General features: G+C 49.2%; 1 protein-coding gene across 9 annotated transcripts in view; it reads left to right on the forward strand.

The window, feature by feature from the left end:
- Positions 1-4,780: 4,780 nt before the first annotated feature.
- PCBP3 (poly(rC) binding protein 3) overlaps positions 4,781-18,816 on the forward strand; it is a 66,442-nt gene continuing 52,406 nt past the window's right edge. For all 9 annotated transcript variants that reach the window (XM_073304784.1, XM_073304785.1, XM_073304786.1 and 6 more), the window contains exons 1-5: positions 4,781-4,849; positions 8,351-8,374; positions 9,566-9,598; positions 10,235-10,351; positions 18,230-18,361. In XM_073304784.1, coding sequence (XP_073160885.1) covers positions 4,781-4,849; positions 8,351-8,374; positions 9,566-9,598; positions 10,235-10,351; positions 18,230-18,361 — 375 coding nt within the window. The remainder of the gene's footprint in view (positions 4,850-8,350; positions 8,375-9,565; positions 9,599-10,234; positions 10,352-18,229; positions 18,362-18,816) is intronic.

Genomic DNA, 18,816 nt, shown 5'->3' on the forward strand with positions numbered 1-18,816 from the left:
AGAGCCCACCTTCCTCCTGGACTGCCCAGGGTACAACTGTATCGTACAGGCTGCTGGATAATCAACTCTTACTGAAAGGATCCCTCATTAACTGCCCCTCAAGCTGTCCCCTTGGTCCTGCCTGGAGCTGCAACCCCTGCACACGCCTAATGCAGAGGATTAAAGGGTCCGAACATCTTTGCTGTTGCCGTCCCAGTGTAAATTGTGGCATGGCTCTGCAGGCTGTGACAGGCCTTATTTTCCCTGCTGGACCGAGCTCAGAAGAGTGATAAATGGTGTGAGAGGGCGGCAGGTGCAATGTCTCATCCCTTTCCATCCCGGTAGGTATTTCAGCACCGTCTGAAACGGAGGACGTTGTTCCACAGAACACACCGAGACTAGACACCGTGATGGAAGCCTTTTGCCCGTGGCGATGGAGAACCTGGGGAGAGGTTAGAAAGGAGACAATGAGATTCATTTTCCCTTCCTCTCTGGTAACATAAAGGGGTAGAAATTGCCCCCAGGGTTATCCCAGGTGTTAGGGGATTGTCAGGACAGATGGCACAGAGCTGCCGCAACGTCTCTGCACTGCCCCCTCTCCCAACCCAACCCTCAAGGACCATGACAGCAGAGTGTCAGAGAGAACTACCCTCAGGATGCTGTAATTCATGTCAGGGCCAGCCAGACCCCTAGCCGCCTGGCCAGTTTTTCTCCTGCCTTGCTGGTTGCTCGTTGCGATGTGCTGAGATTTTTTCACTCATAACTCTTGGCACACTCCAACCGGTGATCTTGCTGTGTGCACGTGTGGGACCATCAGTGGCTGCATCCACTGTGGCATGCAGGTCAGGTGGCTGCTGGAAGTGCTGTTAGCATGGCACCCGGGTCTCACTCTGCGTGTGGGGCCCTCAACCTCTCGATGTGGCGGCTGAGGCTCCTGCTTCCTACCGCACCAGAAAGCAGGACCCCACCAAAGAGGGGTAAGGAGTGGGAGCCAGGGTGGGGGAGACAGGGGCTCCTGAGAGGGGACATGGAGGGGCTCCCTGGGCTGAGGGTCCAGGGAGGGGGCAGGAGGTCAGGCCAGGGAGGGGGACACCTGGGAGGGGAAGAGGAGGATCAGGCTAGTGGGGCGGGGAGTGCGGGTGGCAACTGTTTCTGCCTCTCAGCAAGCCTAAGAAAGGGGAGGTGCAAAGAGGGCTTAGAGCATTAGATACCGTGATGGGCACAGTGGGCTGGAGAGGACAGCAACCAGAGTGGAAGGGCTCAGGGGAGGGTGTGGACAGGACTCTAGTAGATAGTACCAAGGTGACTCTAGTCGATAGTACAGTCAATGTGTTTAGAGATAAAAGGAGATGGGGAGGTGGTATGAGAGTGAGGCAGGGTCGAGGGTCACAGGGAGGTAATAGGGGAGGGAGTCAGGGTCAAAGATGGTTGGAGAACCGCACTCAGAGAGTAGTTATCAGTGGTTCACAGTCAAACTGGAAGGATCTGTCGTGGGTCTGGATCTATTCAATATCTTCATCAATGATTTAGATAATGGCATAGAGAGTACATTGATAAAGTTTGCGGATGATACCAAGGTGGGAGGGTTTGCATGCGCTTTGGAGGACAGAATTAAAATTCAAAGTGATCTGGACAAACTGGAGAAATGGTCTGAAGTAAATAGGATAAAATTCAATAAGGACAAATGCAAAGTATTCCACTTAGGAAGGAACGATCAGTTGCACAAATGCAAAATGGGAAATGACTGCCAAGGAAGGAGTACTGCGGAAAGGGATCTGGGAGTTTTAGTGGATCACAAGCTAAATATGAGTCAACAGTGCGCTGTCACAAAACAATCAAACATCACTCTCGGATGTATTAGCAGGAGTGTTGTAAGCAAGACATGAGAAGTCATTCTTCCGCTCTGCTCCGTGCTGATAAGGCCTCAGCTGGAATAATGTGTTCAGTTCTGGGCACCATGCTTAGGGAAAGACGTGGACTAAATAGAGAAAGTCGAAAGTCCAGAAGAGAGCAACAAAATGATGAAAGGTCTAGAAAACATGACCTGTGAGGAAAGATTTGAAAAAATTGGGTTTGCTTAGTCTGAAGAGAAGACTGAGGGGGGACATGAGAACAGTCTTCAAGTACATAAAAGGTACATAAATAGGAGGAGGATAAATTGTTCTCCTTAACCTCTGAGGATAGGGCTTAAATTGCAGCAAGGGAGGTTTAGGTTGGACATTAGGAAGTCAGGGTGGTGAAGCACCGGAACAAATTGCCTAGGGAGGTTGTGGAATCTCCATCATTGGAGTATTTAGGAGCAGGTTAGATAAATACCTGTCAAGGATGGTCTAGATAATACATAGTCCTGCCTTAGCGCAGGGAACTGGACTAGACGACCTCTCGAGGTCTCTTCCAGTCCTACGTTGCTCTGATTCTGCAGGGTTTTATGGTTGGGAGACAATGCTTATATTGTGAGGGGAAGAAAGTAGGTAAGAGTGATAGGCAGTGAAAAGTGAAAGAGAGCAGTAAAGACAGGAAGGAAAGTGGGGATAAGGGAGGTCATGAAACTGTATGGGATGGGGTTGCTGGGGTGAACGGAGAGGTTACAGGAGGAGAGTGGGGAGACATCTCCATCAGTGACAAGACTGAAGGAGAAGAAAGTGATGGGGAAGGAGAAGGGAAGGGGGCGGCCCACAGAAGGGCCTTGATCCATGAGGCATGGTGCTGCCAGGGCTACTACAATACAAATAACAATAGAATGGTGTCCTCCTGAATGTGAAATGTTACAGATGGAGTTTGGTCATTCCAGTCTCTCCCAACCCTAGCTTAATCAGCCATGTACCCTAGTGATGCGCGGCTTTCTCCCATCTCCTCTCTCCCCAGGAAAGCTCCTTCTACTATAGGAGTATGTGCCAGGGGACATTTCTTCCATCATGTAACGTTGCCGTGTGGAAACCAAGAGCAATTGCAGATGGCTGTAATGAAGGTAGTACGGTGGTCTTCTGCTGGCTGTCATGGTCCCACAAGGCAACTCACGGGTCCAGCGGAGAGAGGGAGGGTTTTCCATTGCCTTAAGGGCACGTGTTTTGTGGGTTAGATGGATGAAATGATTGGTCCATTAAGTCCTGTATTCTGCTTCTGGTTGTGGTCAGCGCCTGATGTTTCAGAGTCAAATGGAAGGAACTGAGATGTGTAAGGACCTTCACAAGAAGAAAAATACCAGGTACCACAGGGCTCTTGAATCTAGTGGAGAAAAATGTAACAAGCACCAATGGCTGGAAGCTGAAGCCACCCGAATTCAAATTCCAAGTCAGGCACGGATTGTTAACAGTGATGGGGAATTATCCATTTGGCCAGCCTCCAAGGGAAGTGGTGCATTCTCCATCTCTGGATATCTTCAGACTGGATGCCTTTCTGGACGATATGCCGATGCAAATACAAATGCCTGGGCTCAGGACAGGGTAACTGGGTGAATTGTAATGGGCTGTGCTACACAGGAGGTCAGACTAGTTGATCTGGTGATCCCTTCTGGGCCATGGATTCATGAATGTCTTTAGCTCACCTATAACCAAGCGGGAAAAGCCTCACCGGTTGTGGCTGCTAGTGAGTGTAGTAGCCCATTGGATGCGTTTGGTTCCAGCTGCAGTTGTAGAGGATACACATCTGGCCCAGGTTCTCTGGTGCACCCAGGTGTGCTTGGCACAGGACCGGAGGGAATTTAGCACATCCCACCTTTGTGTTTCTCTAATCTTTGGGCCATCCAGAGAATGCTTTGGCCCTTGGTGCATGTCAGGCTCCCTATGACCCAAGGCACACTTCCCTCTTCCCCATTCCCGCCACTTTGCCTGAAGTGTGGGTAGCACTGAGCCGGCTCTCGACAAGCAGGGATTCCCCTTGCAGAATTCCTTGGCAGCTGGTAAAGCTGGAGATCCGCAAGCCGAGGAGCTGACCCGATGAGAAAACCACAAATAGAAGTTCAGCAGGACATGAGCAGAGCTAGACTCTGGGAAGAAAAGCTCCCTGGGTAGGTTCTAGTCTTGCTTATAAGCAAGATGAAAAATGTGTATTACAAATAATTGTCCCACTCTTTGGGTGTGTTTGCGCTGTGATTAAAAACCCATGGCTGGCCTGTACCAGCTGACTCAGGCTCAGGTTCCAGGGTTGTCTAATGGCAGTGTGGAGGTTCAGGTTTGGGCTGGAGCCTGGGATCTAGGAGCCTGCAAGTTGGGAGGGGAACCTGTAAACAGCCCCTTTGCCTGAGCCCTGCAAGCCTGAGTCAGCTGGCAGGGGCCAGCCACAGGTGTCTGATTGCAGTATAGACATACCCTTTGTCTGTCCCAGATGAGGGTGAGCCCCTACCTCACTCTTCTGGTTTTGATGTGCCCCATGAAACAAGCTCTTGCCATGTCACACAAGCAATGTACTGTGTGTCACATACATGCACCCACATCCTTTTACTATAACAAAAACAAAGAAGCAAACCCATGAGTATTCAGGAGCCCTGACCATGGGAGTTGTGCAGGACAAGGGCAGAGCAAACAGTCAGTGAACAGAACCTTACAAATGTCCCTTGTCTTCAAGCCGTGTGGGAGCACTCAGCTTGTTCGTATTCTGCTGAAGGCCAAGTCCAAGTCCCCGGCCATTGGCAGCAGGTGTTGTGAAAAGAGTGAAATCAGCCGGTAGACTTCATTGATTCATAAAGCAGGGAGCACTAAGCAGCTCTTCCTCTGTCTCCTTACAGGTGATTGTTTTAGGGCTGTCTTGTCCTTCCTTGGGGGCTCCCTGTTCCTTACCACACATCTCCCGTACTCAGTAGGAAATGGAATCAAAAGTCTCGGAAGGTGGCCTGAATGTTACTCTCACCATCCGGCTGCTCATGCATGGAAAGGTAAGGAGTGGATACACGTTTTGTTGTCTTCATTTCAGCTCCATTGCCCGTAACAATGAAATGATCAGTGTTTACCAAATGGAGAAAGATGAAAGGCTAGATGGAGCCGTTCGGCCCTGCCCCGAGCAAGGGTCAGCATGTCACTGCGCTGCTCCAGGAGAAGCCTAGGAGGGAACTGGGACTCCGAGAGGTGCAATTCCTGCTCCCTGCTTGGGCCAGCCCTGACAGGGGTGCAGCTGCCTTCCCCCATTGCACAGGTTCCGCGCTGTCACGGCTCTTCCTCTTCCTCTCCCGCTTTCAAAGGCAAGGAGCTCTTTGCAGAGCTCAGTGAAGGACGAGACCTGAGGGAGCATTACTAGACACTTGAAGTCGCATGAATTTAGCACCATTCCACGGCTTTAGAGCAGCGTTTCTCAACCGGCTCAGGTTGGCATTGACTTGGTATTTAAAGGCAAAAATGTTTGCGGTCCCCTTACATTTCTCAAAAGAGTAAGAGCAAAATACATTTCAGTGACAAGCCTGTGTTACGGATTTGTGGGTGTCTTTGGAGAGGCTGACAGAGGATCCTTGGTCTTGAAGCAGAAGGGTTTTGGGGAGAGGGGGAATGAGATTTCCTTTGCTTTAGACTGTAAGAGGAGTTTCAACACCTCTCAACCCTTCCCCCCTCTTGGCCTCTCATGACCCCCCAGGGGAGGGGTCCCAAATCCTTCGGCTGAGAAATGAGGCTCCAGAGCAGGGGTGGGCACCCTACGGCACGCGAGCCGATTTTCAATGGCTCCCTGCTGCCTGCCGGGTCCCAGCCGCCGGCCCCGCTCAGCCCGCTGCCAAACCCGGGCCGGGATCCCGGCAGGCTGCAGTGAGCCATGCAAAATCCTGCCCGACCCGCCCGCTCTTCTCCGCCCTCCCACCCCCCAGGCAGGGTGAAGAAGCTTGGTCCTGCCGGGTGCTGCTGCAGGGCAGGCAAGGTCCCCCCTCCCCGGCCTCTTCCCCCGCCGTGCGGGGGTCCTGTCCCTCCCCCCTCCCTCTTCCCCCCCCACGCTGTGCTGGGCCCTGCCCCTCTCCCTCCCTGCCGCCACTCAGCTGGTGCTCTGGGGCAGGGGGGGAAGCGGAGCCGCTGCTCCGGGGAGGAGGCGGAGACGAGGTGGGGCCGGGGGTGTGGAGATGGGGGGTGGAATCAGGGCATGTCCCCCTCCCAGCTCCCTGCCCTGTCCCCTGCAGACCCCCACACCCCCAGCCCCCTGCCCTGACCTGTGCACCCCCCCACACACCTCCAGTCCCCTGCCCTGACCTATGCACCTCCCCTCACACCCTCCCAGTCCCCTGCCCTGACCCCTGCCCCCCCCACAACCCGCCAGCCCTCTGCTCTCACCCCTGCCCCCCTCACGCACCCCCAGCCCCCTGCCCCCCACGACCCCCAGCCCCCTGCCCTGACCCCTGCACCCCCTCACACACCCCCAGCCCCCTGCCCCCCACAACCCCCCAGCCCCCTGCCCTGACCCCTGCACCCCCTCACAAACCCCAGCCCCCTGCCCTGAGCCCTGATCCCCCCCACGACCCCCCAGCCCTCTGCCCTGACCCCTGCACCCCCTCACACACTCCCAGCCCTCTGCCCTGACCCCTGTACCCCCCACACTCCCCCAGCCCCCTGCCTTGACCCCTGCACCCCCCCACAACCCCCCAGCCCCCTGCCTTGACCCCTGCACCCCACACACACACCCAGTCCCGACCCCTGCACCCCCCCTACATTCCCACCAGCCCCCTGCCCTGACCTCTGCACCCCCCCACAACCCCCCAGCCCTGACCCCTGCACCCCCCACGACTCCCCAGCCCTCTGCTCTCACCCCTGCACCCCCCCACACCCCCAGTCCTTTGCCCTGACCCCTGCACCCCCCCATGACCGCAGCCCCCTGCCCTGATCCCTGCACCCCCCCACGACCCCAGCCCCCTGCCCTGATCCCTACACCCCCCACACACCCCAGCCCTCTGCCCTGACCCTTACACCCCCCCACACACACCGCCGCCCTCTGCCCTGAGCCCTGCACCCCCCACGACCCCAGCCCTCTGCCCTGAGCCCTGCACCCCCCCACGACCCCAGCCCTGTGCCCTGAGCCCTGCACCCCCCCACGACCCCAGCCCCCTGCCCTGATCCCTACACCCCCCACACACACACCCGAGCCCTCTGCCCTGATCCCGCACCACACTGCAGCCCTCTGCCCTGAGCCCTGCACCCCCACACACCCCAGCCCTCTGCCTTGAGCCCTGCACCCTCCACACCCTGCCGGCCCCACTCAACCTGCTGCCGGTGTGGGGTCCCAGCCACTGGCCCCGCTCAGCCCACTGCCAGTCTGGGGTCCCGGCCGCTGGCCCCACTCAGCCTGCTGCTGACCGAGGTGAACAGAACCCCAGGCTGGCAGCAGGCCGAGCGGGCCGGCGACGTAAGATCAGCATTTTAATTTAATTTTAAATGAAACTTCTTAAACATTTTGAAAACCTTGTTTACTTTACAAATGACAATAGTTTAGTTCTATAATATATAGAGTTATAGAGAGAGACCTTCTAAAAACGTTAAAATCTATGACTGGCACGCGAAACCTTAAACTAAAGTGAATCAGTGAAGACTCGGCACGCCGCTTCGGAAAGGCTGCCGACCCCTGCTCTAGAGGAAGGTCCAGTTCTCCGACCGATGGCATTTGGGAAGGTGTGAGCCTCCTCCCCCATGTGTCAGTAGTGGTCTGAGTGACAGACATTCCTCTCTCTTGCTCACTGTGGGGATGGCTGTGCTAATCAGCCACCACACAAACCGCTTCTGAACTCGCCGGGAAGTCGCGTGGCGTAATACAGCCTAGCTGGGAATGTGCAGCCAGCTGCTCTGCTTGGCTGGCTGACCGTGCCAGAAGACAGGCATGCCCATGTGCTGGAGGAGGGCCGTGTACCATGGAACTGAAACACAACCGATGGCTCCATTCTGAGAGTCCTGTGTAGGAGACATCTTTTCTTATAAAAAAATTAACCCCCCTTTAATTCATAGGTATTGGTTTTTGCACATGATGCCACAAGAGTGCGAGAGCTGTGTTCTAGGCTGCCTCGCAGCCAGCTTGTCCAGGAGATCATGCAACCACTCGGCTTCACTTTGCAGACATCCAGGCCCCATTCAGGAAAGCATGTTCTTACGTGCAGCCCTGAACAGGGGTGATCTCTTGAACGGGGGCCATAGTTCAGAACCAACATGGTCTATGAGGCACCTCAGAAAGAAAACAGAGTTTATACCCTCCTCAGGACAGAGCAGCACGTACCTTTGGCAAACACATGTGACCACCCCCCTCTGAAATAAAGAAGTAATTCCCTTTCTGCTCTGTGTTTTTGGGGCTATTTGAAAATTGATCTGGTGGCTCATAATTCATTGAGCTCAGTGCGTGCACCAGCTCCTGTACGTCACTAGGAGATTTTATTGGAGTTTCGTAAATTCTGTAATTTCTGTCTTTGTGTTTGGGTCTTTTTTAGGAAGTTGGAAGCATCATTGGGAAGGTAAATATTTCTTCAGATTCCATCATTGTACATGTTAGTTGCATAATAGTTATAACCTGTATTTTTACAGCTGTTAATTATTACATTATACACCTCTGACAATTGGCATCATGTGGATCTATTGCTCTGATTGCAAGAGAGATTATTCAGGTATCCGAAGAAGAAATCAAATGATGTTCTCCTTTCCAAATGCATCTAAAATACTGTCAGTTTTCAAGTCTTAATGTTGCTGCATCACTCTGGCTACTAATATGTATCTTCATTCTGGGATGGTGATAATTTTGTTCCCACTGATACATTAAGGAAAAAGATGAATCTCATCACAAGAGTAGCAAGATGTCAGTAAATAAGTTGGTCTTCACAACCTTGGTAGACTAGCATAACAACAAAGAAATTCCTCCAATTCCTCTACAGCAGAGTACTGAGTTATAGGTGACCTGTTTACACAACTGCGCCAATTACAATTACAACCTTCCTGAAAAGTGGACAGGTGCTTATGTGTTAAAGTTCAAAATTGGATGGCACTTACAGTAAAGAACATAGACTATCATTGGCCCCGGTGGACCTTCATGAAAAGTGACATGATACTCCATGGCACTGCCCCCAAAGAACAGTGACATTACTACAGCGTTATGGAGGACCATTGCTGGAGTGTTTTTACAGGTTGGTAGGTCGGTAGAAGACGGGGTCATTACAATGACTGGTAAGAGGGAGGATGCCTGTCTCTCCACACATGGCCCTTATTTTTTCCATTATTTTCTTATCAAACTCAGATTGTTTAGTCAACTTTTTGATGGATATGAATGTCTTTGAGCTTCTTCCATGGAGAAGGACATTTGGAAAGGAAGAAACTCATTGTGAATCTCTATCAGAATGATCTGAATGCTGTTTTGTCAGTGAAGTGAGCAGACTTGATTCCAATACACGCAGGGATAAAATCTGTAGAGTATGAAAAGGAAATTGTTAATAGCCCATTCTCAGAGTACAAATACACTTCAAAGCTCTAGCAGGGCGGGACTGAGGAGCGGGAGCAGGGGGTGAACTCTTCTCCCAGCTTTCTAAACTGTATTGTATGTATTTGTATTTTATGAAAATGTATTAGAAACTTTCTGAAGTTTCAGTATCGGGACAGGTGTTTGGATGAAGCTATTGATGATATTCTAATGGTTGTGTTTCTGCATCTTATTTCAGAAAGGAGAGACGGTGAAAAAGATGCGGGAGGAGGTGAGCTACCCAGACATTTGAAATGATTTCTAATGAAAGCGACATGGAGACTAATGGAAAGGCCTTGCTCCTATGGCCCAGTTCGTGGAAGCTTCAGTGAATAGTTGCCTAGAGCTTTGCAGACATTTGATTTTAGCTGTGAGAAAATGTGCAATTAGTCACTTACTCAGTTTTAAAGACCATTGACCCATTATTCAAGAAATTTAAGCAAGCTGCAGAATAATAAAAGTAGGCTATGGCCAGAGACTTTGTCAGTTTTTATTCATGCCGTACTCAGGAAAACTCCCATTAACTTCAGTGGAGATTTACCTGAACCAGTAATTTGCCTTACAAGTTCATGGTCTGAGCACTTTGAGCTTTTGTGCACTGCTTGGCTGTCATAGCCGAATAAAAGGTTTGTTTGTTTTATAAATGAACCTGACCCCTGCCAGCGCACCTTTACATTAGAGGGGAGCCACCAGGAGTCCACAGGGGTGCAGGGCTCTGCCTACACACTGGTCAGATTGCAGGAGCTGAGGTCACTGGTGAACCTCTAGCCTGTTTCTCTAGGTCAGTAGCCAGCTCTGGTTCAGTGTGCGGCTGTCAGGTTGATGGGCTTTTTAATGGGATGAGAAGATTTTTTTCTTTCCTTTCTAGAGTGGAGCAAGAATCAACATCTCAGAGGGAAACTGTCCGGAAAGAATTGTGACCATCACAGGCCCCACTGATGCCATCTTCAAGGCTTTTGCCATGATTGCTTACAAATTTGAGGAGGTAAGGAAATACACACACTCCTTTGCAGATGGAGAACTGGTGACCTGCTTTTTGGTCAGGTCATTAGGAATGGTCCCCCAGTTCCATTAAACCATTAAAGACCATTAAAGTCTGGTGGAAATAATTGTGGGTCAGCGCACATGTTTATCATGCTGCCGTGCCTACAGCTCACTATTATGATGCAGCATTACCTGGCATTGTCATAGCGCAGTGTTAGAAGGTTGCGACGTAATGTCAGGACACAGCTGTCACCTCAGACTGGGGAGGGGGGTAACAGGACAAAGTTTCTAGGCCTGAGCATCAGGTAGTGAGGCGGGGTGGGAATGCTTTCTGAGGCGGCTGCAGCCCTCTCTTGCTGTGCACCCTCTGGCTGCTGCGGTGAGGAGCCAATGGGTGTGATGTCGGTGGCAGAGCTGTATCAGGGAATACTACCAGACGGACCTGGTAAGAGGGCCCGGGAGCTTGGGAAGCAGGGGAGATGGAAAGCTGAGGCAGAAGGGGAAGGGGAGAGCTGGGGGGAGCGTGCATGGGTGAGTGTGCATGTGTGCACACGTGTGTGGGGAACAGGGGTGGTGGAGAGGGTGGGAGGGAGGAAAATCACTGAGGGATGAAGAGGTGACGCACTGGTCAGAAGCTGGAGTGAACAAGTCCACACAGAGCCACCTCATGCTGGGAGATACAGAGTGGCCCTGTTTCCATTCTTGTTTTGGAGCCTGTCATCCTGGCAACAGATTCATTCCAGCCCTGAGAGTGAGATCCATCCGTTTCTTAGTGGAGAAGGGGGTAGCCCTCTCGCAACAGGAAGGTCACTACCTGGCATCGTTTCCGGTAGTCTCAGCAGAGAGGCCAAGAACCAAAATAGGCAGGATTAGAACCAGAAGTACTTATTTTTAGAGCTCGTGCCTGCTGGCTAAGGTTGAGCTGCCTGGATGGGGTAGTATGGGATAGGCCAGCATGGGCGCTGCACCTGTTCCTGAGTGGGGAAAGTCCGTTTCTGCACCTCAAAAGTACAGTACTTTTCAGAATACCCAGCACTTTTCATCGGTAGATCTCACAGCACATTACAAAGGAGGTCAGTATCATTAGCCCCACTCTACAGATGGGGAAACTGAGGCATGGGGCAGTACAATAACTTGCCCAAAGTCAACCAGTGGCAGAGCCAGGGCTAGGAATCCCAGGACAGGGCACTCTCCACTAGACCACACCCCTTCACTACATTTGTGCTCAACAGATGAAAAATACAGCCACCGAAACCCCTCTGCAGTAGAGGGCTTTGTGCATTACACGGAAAGTGGATTAGCCATTATACGGTGTTGTGAGCGTTGAGGGCACAAGGAGCAGTCTCTTCCAGGGAGGGCGAGAAAAGCAAAAGCTTTACTCCTAGGTAAAACTGTGAGGAGATATAGTTCACAGGTGGTGTGTGCTGGGGCAGATACCATCCCTGTACATTACATGGTCGCTGTCTCTAATTTTGCCAGCAGGTGATCTCCTTCAGGTTTTGCCTCACGTTTAATTCAGTCTTTGCCCATTGTCTTTCTGCCAAGTGTAAGGGTTCCATGTAGTCTTGTGGGAATAGAGGCAAATTCAGTCCCTTAATCGGTGCCCTCGTGCTTCCTGGTTGCATCCTCTCAAGACAGCCCTTCTTATGCTGATGGGAATAGGAAGGAGGTATCTGTAGACTTGATACAGGTAGTTCCATTGAGGTTCACTTACTCAACAGATAGATCTAACAAATATTTATTAAGGGAAAACACTCAGCAAACAGTGATCAATAACTTACAAGTAGGAAGCTCATTAGGACGATCTCATCACAATCACCGCCAGCACTGACAATACAGCTTCAACTTCCCTTTGTTACGCAAATTATTTATACCTTTTTGTTATCTTGTCTTATACATATGTACTAGTCTCTCATTTCCATGTCAGCTCTCCTCCCCCATCAGTACAGGTGTCATGTTAGTTCAAACCGATCCTTTCTATCTTTTTAGTGATTTTACCTGTTCTTGTTCTCACAAACATGAGGGCTCTGTAATTTCTCACACATGCACGGTTCTACTTACGCTTATACCGTTAAATGTTATAAGCACAGACTCTTAAAATCTCCAGCAGGCTTCTGTCAGGCCTACATACGCCTTCGCTCCCAACACTCTCCACTGTGAAGCCATAGAATCCTTTCTAAGGCTTCATCTAAGCCTGTATTTTCTATACATCTCTTCTCTTTCCCAGCTGCCTCCTACCCTTCCAGATCAAAGCAATTAACACCCCTACGAGTAAGGCTTGCGCAATTGCGAAGTCCATTGATATCATACGTGTCCATGGATGTTCCCCAATATTATATGCTAACTCCCACCATGGGGCATTTCCCAGAGTATCTATGTCACTTTGAATATTTCAACTCTCTTGTCTTAAGGTCAACAAATGTTCTGGGCATCTGGTCATTGAGGCCTGCACATTTCAATGCAGTGGTGGTATGACTCAGCTTAGCTTTATCACACAGTCTAGGGCAGCACCAATCAGATGAGCATCAGCTGATACACATGCACATCCACCAATGTGATATATGCTATCATGTGCCAGCAATGCCCCTCTGCCATGTACATTGGTCAAACTGGACAGTCTCTACATAAAAGAGTAAATGGACACAAATCAAATGTCAAGAATTATAACATTCATAAACCAGTCGGAGAACACTTCAATCTCTCTGGTCACGCGATTTCAGACATGAAAGTTGCGATATTACAACAAAAAAACTTCAAATCCAGACTCCAGCGAGAAACTGTTGAATTGGAATTCATTTGCAAATTGGATACAATTAACTTAGACTTGAATAGAGACTGGGAGTGGCTAAGTCATTATGCAAGGTAACCTATTTCCCCTTGTTTTTTCCTACCCCCCCCCACCAGACGTTTGTGTTAAACCCTGGATTTGTGCTGGAAATGGCCCACCTTGATTATCATACACATTGTAAGGAGAGTGGTCACTTTAGATAAGCTATTACCAGCAGGAGAGTGGGGTGGGAGGAGGTATTTTTTCATGCTTTGTGTGTATATAAAAAGATCTTCTACACTTTCCACAGTATGCATCCGATGAAGTGAGCTTTAGCTAACGAAAGCTTATGCTCAAATAAATTGGTTACTCTCTAAGGTGCCACAAGTACTCCTTTTCTTTTTGCGAATACAGACTAACACGGCTGTTACTCTGGAAGCTGATACACTGTGGATCTCATGCTGGGGAACTGAAAAAATTACCTTGTCCCCTAGTCAGGTAACATTTCTTGGCAGAAGACTGGCCAGTCATAACAGCATGTTTGTGTCCCATACTGGAAGTATCTGGCCCAAGAGCTCATATAATATTTGCCTTCTCCAGCCCTTGCAACCTTGGCTGACCTTGCCTCAGCCATACTGTGCAATTCCAGGTTTCTTCATCCAAAATGAAACCCCATGCCAGCAATGCACTCTGCAGTACATCACAAAAACACAACCAGGTACGAGGCCTCTTGGAACAATATGAGGTATCTGGGGCTTTCCAGACTCCCACACCCATCCTCTCCAGCGTCTGAGGATGAGTGCCATGTTCCTTTGAGATGTGATCTGTCATGGAAGTTTCCAATGTACCTATGGACTGGACACTATACACTCTTAATGCCTCACTTAGTCCTGTGGCCACTGCCACTGCCAGTACCATAGAAAGGATCCATGTTTCATCAAGTTTGCACCTTTCCTCAGCATAACAGACCCTTGAGTAGCACCTAACCTTGCACCAATCTACTCCCCTTATTTCTGTCTAGCATCTTATTTGTTCTGAACCCAGGCACTTCTCCACCTCGAGTTTCCTTTAGTCCTATCTGTAGTTCCAGTATTCGGAAGCTGCCTTACCGTATGCCATACTATACCATGCCTTTGATACATGTGGATGGTTCATAATTTTTCCCATTTCATTGATTGCTGCTTCCACTTCCCTAAACAGCTGTCCTGTTATCCTAGCATCCCGGACAGCCTTTAAATGCTCCCCATACCCCCATGCTGTTGTTGACAGGTTTTGTAATTGAAGTCTCATTTACTGGTTTTCCTCCCACAATACTGTGATATCTATATCATTCCATAGGGAAGTTCCCAACACCCCAACTCCTAATACTGGTCCTAAATCTCTTTCTTTTATCTTTCTTCCTCTTTCTCTTTCCCTTCTCAAGCCACCAAATTTCCTCCTCTTCCACCCCATCCATTGACTGTCTGAAATTCGGTACCACTTTCGTTGGCATTCGCGTATAGAAATGCACGTATTTTTCATGACAGAGCTTCTGTGCTAATGTAAAAATGGTTCAGTTCAACACTACGGGTATCATTTGGTACTGTATATTATTATACATAATCTGGTGTTCACGATTTATCACTAGTCCATTGTCAGGTCTCACTTCTGTTTCGGGCATGTTTCATCACCTTGCTTCAATTCTGGAGTAGGAGGCATTGTTACTCCAGCGTGTTCAGGAGTGGTGTGGTACTCTGCCAGTCCCTCATCGCATGCTGAGAGAGGGTCAACGTCTCGGTCACTTTGCTGGCATGATAGGTGGTAGTCCAGCAATCTGCCGAAGTCACTGTATTAGATCCGACGTGTCTTACCTGTGCCCTATGAATGGTTAGGTTATCCATTACCATCCCATGTAACGCACTGCCCCGTTTAAGTCCCCCAGTCCAAGTACCTGCTCCCGAGAGTCACTTGTGCTGCAGGATCCGCCACCTTGGCTGTGGTCCAGTCTGCACCAGGATAGGGCAGGCTCTCCTGCATGATTACCTGGGAGCCATAAGGCTAAAGTGGCATTCTCCCCCTCGTGCGTTGTCATGGCCTTGTTCCTCTGCTGGATCACGAATTCCACAGACCCCAAGGCAGTGCATGTTATGCCTCCCACGATGGACAACACCTGAAAAAGAAAACAATTCTCACTTCCCTCTACTTACATCAGTGGATTCCCTTCTGTCCTGCTGTCTGTACAGTTTCAGCTGCATAGCATGCAACCACCGATACACCATCGATACCTGAACCAGGTGTACTGATGGACTAGTCTGGTCCATTACATAGCAGTGACCCTCCCAAATGGCTTTTGGAAGTGGCCTTTTATCTAAGACATGCTGCACAAGTACCTGATCTCGCACTTCATTCTCCTCACCAGAAGCTTGGTCATCAGAATATCTTTTCATTTTTCGTTGGGCTTCCCCTAGGTTTCCTGCCACCATCTTGTGTCTATCTTGTATATGCCATACCAGTGCCTTGGCCCACTGATCTGTTACAATGCCCTACTGCATTACATCTGCCACTGAGGTAATGAATAAGCATTCCCAGAGTCTCATCTCCCTTCCAGTGATAGCCTCTGTCCGGGTTCCTTCCCCACTCTGAACTCTGGGCTACAGATGTGGGGACCTGCATGAAAGACCCCCTAAGCTTATTCTTATCAGCTTAGGTTAAAACTTCCCCAAGGCACAGATTCCTTTCTTGCCTTGGGATCGCTGCCACCACCAAGTGATTTAACAAAGAATCAGGTAAAAAGAAAAGAAGGACGTGTGGCACCCTAGAGACTAACCAATTTATTTGAGCATAAGCTTTCGTGAGCTACAGCTCACTGCATCGGATGCATGCAGTGGAAAATACAGTGGGGAGATTTTATATACACAGAGAACATGAAACAATGCGTGTTACCATACACACTATAACGAGAGTGATCAGGTAAGGTGAGCTGTTACCAGCAGGAGAGTGGGGGTGGGGTGAGGGGGAAGAAAACTTTTGTAGTGATAATCAAGATGGGCCATTTCCAGCAGTTGACAAGAATGTGTGAGGAACAGTAGGGTGGTGGTGGTGGGGGGGAATAAACATAGGGAAATAGTTTTACTTTGTGTAATGACCCATCCACTCCCAGTCTTTATTCAAGCCTAAGTTAATTGTGTCCAATTTGCAAATTAATTCCAATTCAGCAGTCTCTTGTTGGAGTCTGTTTTTGAAGTTTTTTTTGTTGAAGAATTGCCACTTTTAGGTCTGTAATTGAGTGTCCAAAGAGATTGAAGTGTTCTCCGACTGGTTTTTGAATGTTATAATTTTGATGTCTGATTTCAACAAAAAAACTTCAAAAACAGACTCCAACGAGAGACTGCTGAATTGGAATTAATTTGCAAACTGGACACAATTAACTTAGGCTAGAATAAAGACTGGGAGTGGATGGGTCATTACACAAAGTAAAACTATTTCCCCATGTTTATTCCCCACACCCACCCTACTGTTCCTCACACGTTCTTGTCAACTGCTGGAAATGGCCCACCTTGATTATCACTACAAAAAGTCCCCCTCTCCCCGCTCTCCTGCTGGTAATAGCTCACCTTATCTGATCACTCTGGTTACAGTGTGTATGGTAACACCCACTGTTTCATGTTCTCTGTGTATATAAATCTCCCCACTGTATTTTCCACTGCATACATCCGATGAAGTGAGCTGTAGCTCACGAAAGCTTATGCTCAAATAAATTTGTTAGTCTCTCAGGTGCCGCAAGTCATCCTTTTTCTTTTTGCGGATACAGACTAACACAGCTGCTACTCTGAAACCAATCAGGGAAAGGACCACTTGGAGTCCTGTTCCCCCAAAATATCCCCCCAAGCCTATACCCCCTTTCCAGGGGAAGGCTTGAGCACATATCCTCACCAATTGGTTACAAAGGGATGACAGACCCAACCCCTCGGGTCTTAGAACAATGGAAAAAATCATTCAGGTTCTTAAAAAGAAGGATTTTATTTAAAGAGAAAAAGGTAAAAGAGTTCCCTCTGTGCTTAGGCTGGTAGTTAACCTTACAGAGTAACAGAAAATTCAAAGAGCACAGAGGAACCCCCTCTAGCCCTAGTTTCAAAGTTACAACAAAACAGGAATAAACCTCCGTCTAGCAAAGGGAAAATTCACAAGTTGAGAAAACAAAGATGAACTAATACGCCTTGCTTGGATGTTACTTACAAGTTTGAAACAAGAGAGACTTGTTCAGAAAGGTCTGGAGAACATGTATTGATGTCCGGTCCCTCTTAGTCCCAAGAGCGAACAGCCGCACAAACAAAGAACCCAAAACAAAACCTCTCCCCACCCGATTTGAAAGTATCTTTTGTCCCCATTGGTTCCTTTGGTCAGGTGCCAACCAGGTTACTTGAGCTTCTTAACCCCCGACAGGTAAGGAGGAATTTAGGCTATCCCTATGGTTATGACAGCCTCAAAAGGAGCAATCCTTGTACCTTTCACCACACTTCCTTTGTGGGCATTAAAACACCTTCTTCAACATGGTTTTGTCAGTCCAGTTGGCTCATACCACCAATCCCCAGCGTTGCAGGTGGTATTGTATATGGAATTTTGGATCAAGTTCTAGTAACTCACAAACCTCCCTCATCACCTTTCCCACAAATCCATTATCACGATCCACAGCCTTCGGAAAACCTCACCTAGAGAACATCTCTTCTGTTAGCACCTTAGCTGTCGGGGTGGCTGTACAGCCTTGAGTCGGGGTAGCTTCTGTCCACCTAATAAAATTCTACAATTACCAAAATATACTTGTTCCCTCTAGTGGCTGTAGGTAATTCTCCAGTATAGTCCATTTGGATTCCTTCCCAAGTACTGGGAGGTACGGTCTGTGGACAGCTACGGGTGTAGAGCAGTGACTGGAACCAGACAGACACCTAAGAGAGATAATTATGAGCTATGGAAATAGTTGACCGACAGTGCTTTTGGTTTCTGACCGCACGCTATGGTCCTATGTGCAGTTTAAGGCAAGATTAAGCTGTCCCCTTCTGTGTATATTTTCACCGGTTGGGATAGGGTGTGTATGGCAGAATAATAGAGCCTGTTTTCATTTTTCCCCTTCCCAAGGACATAATCAACTCAATGAGTAACAGCACTGCTACCAGTAAACCACCAGTAACACTGAGGTTGGTCGTGCCTGCTAGCCAGTGTGGGTCACTGATTGGCAAAGGAGGCTCCAAGATTAAGGAAATCAGGGAGGTAAGGCAGACCTTTTTCTTAAACCTCCCTTGTAAGTGCACTGTTTAAAAGCTACATTTAACTCAAGTGAGAATGGAAACTGACTCTGCAGCCTCTGCAGTGGGTATCCACGTGCAGCCAGCTTCACAAATAGCATCGCCTCCAGCAAAACGCCTGCCACCAGAAGTTGACTCGGAAATGCTAAACCTGGACTTTTGATTTCCTAAGGATCCCAGCATGTAACTGACGTGGGCTCCTGCCAGCACCGGCATGACACTGCATTTGACTTCTACAGGCCTTGGAGACTGACATATGCACTGTGTGCATGGCGTGGCAAGAGGAGGGAGGGTGATTGTCATGTCATGTTTGCAAAGCAATTCTTAACCAGGGTCTAACGCACCGAAAACTGAGCACATTGAAGTTACAGCTGACTACAAAAAGGAAGGGAAGGTGTTTTCGTTCTTGCAGCTGCTGTG

The sequence above is a fragment of the Lepidochelys kempii genome, chromosome 11, assembly GCF_965140285.1.
Source record: "Lepidochelys kempii isolate rLepKem1 chromosome 11, rLepKem1.hap1, whole genome shotgun sequence".
Taxonomy (NCBI): domain Eukaryota; kingdom Metazoa; phylum Chordata; order Testudines; family Cheloniidae; genus Lepidochelys; species Lepidochelys kempii.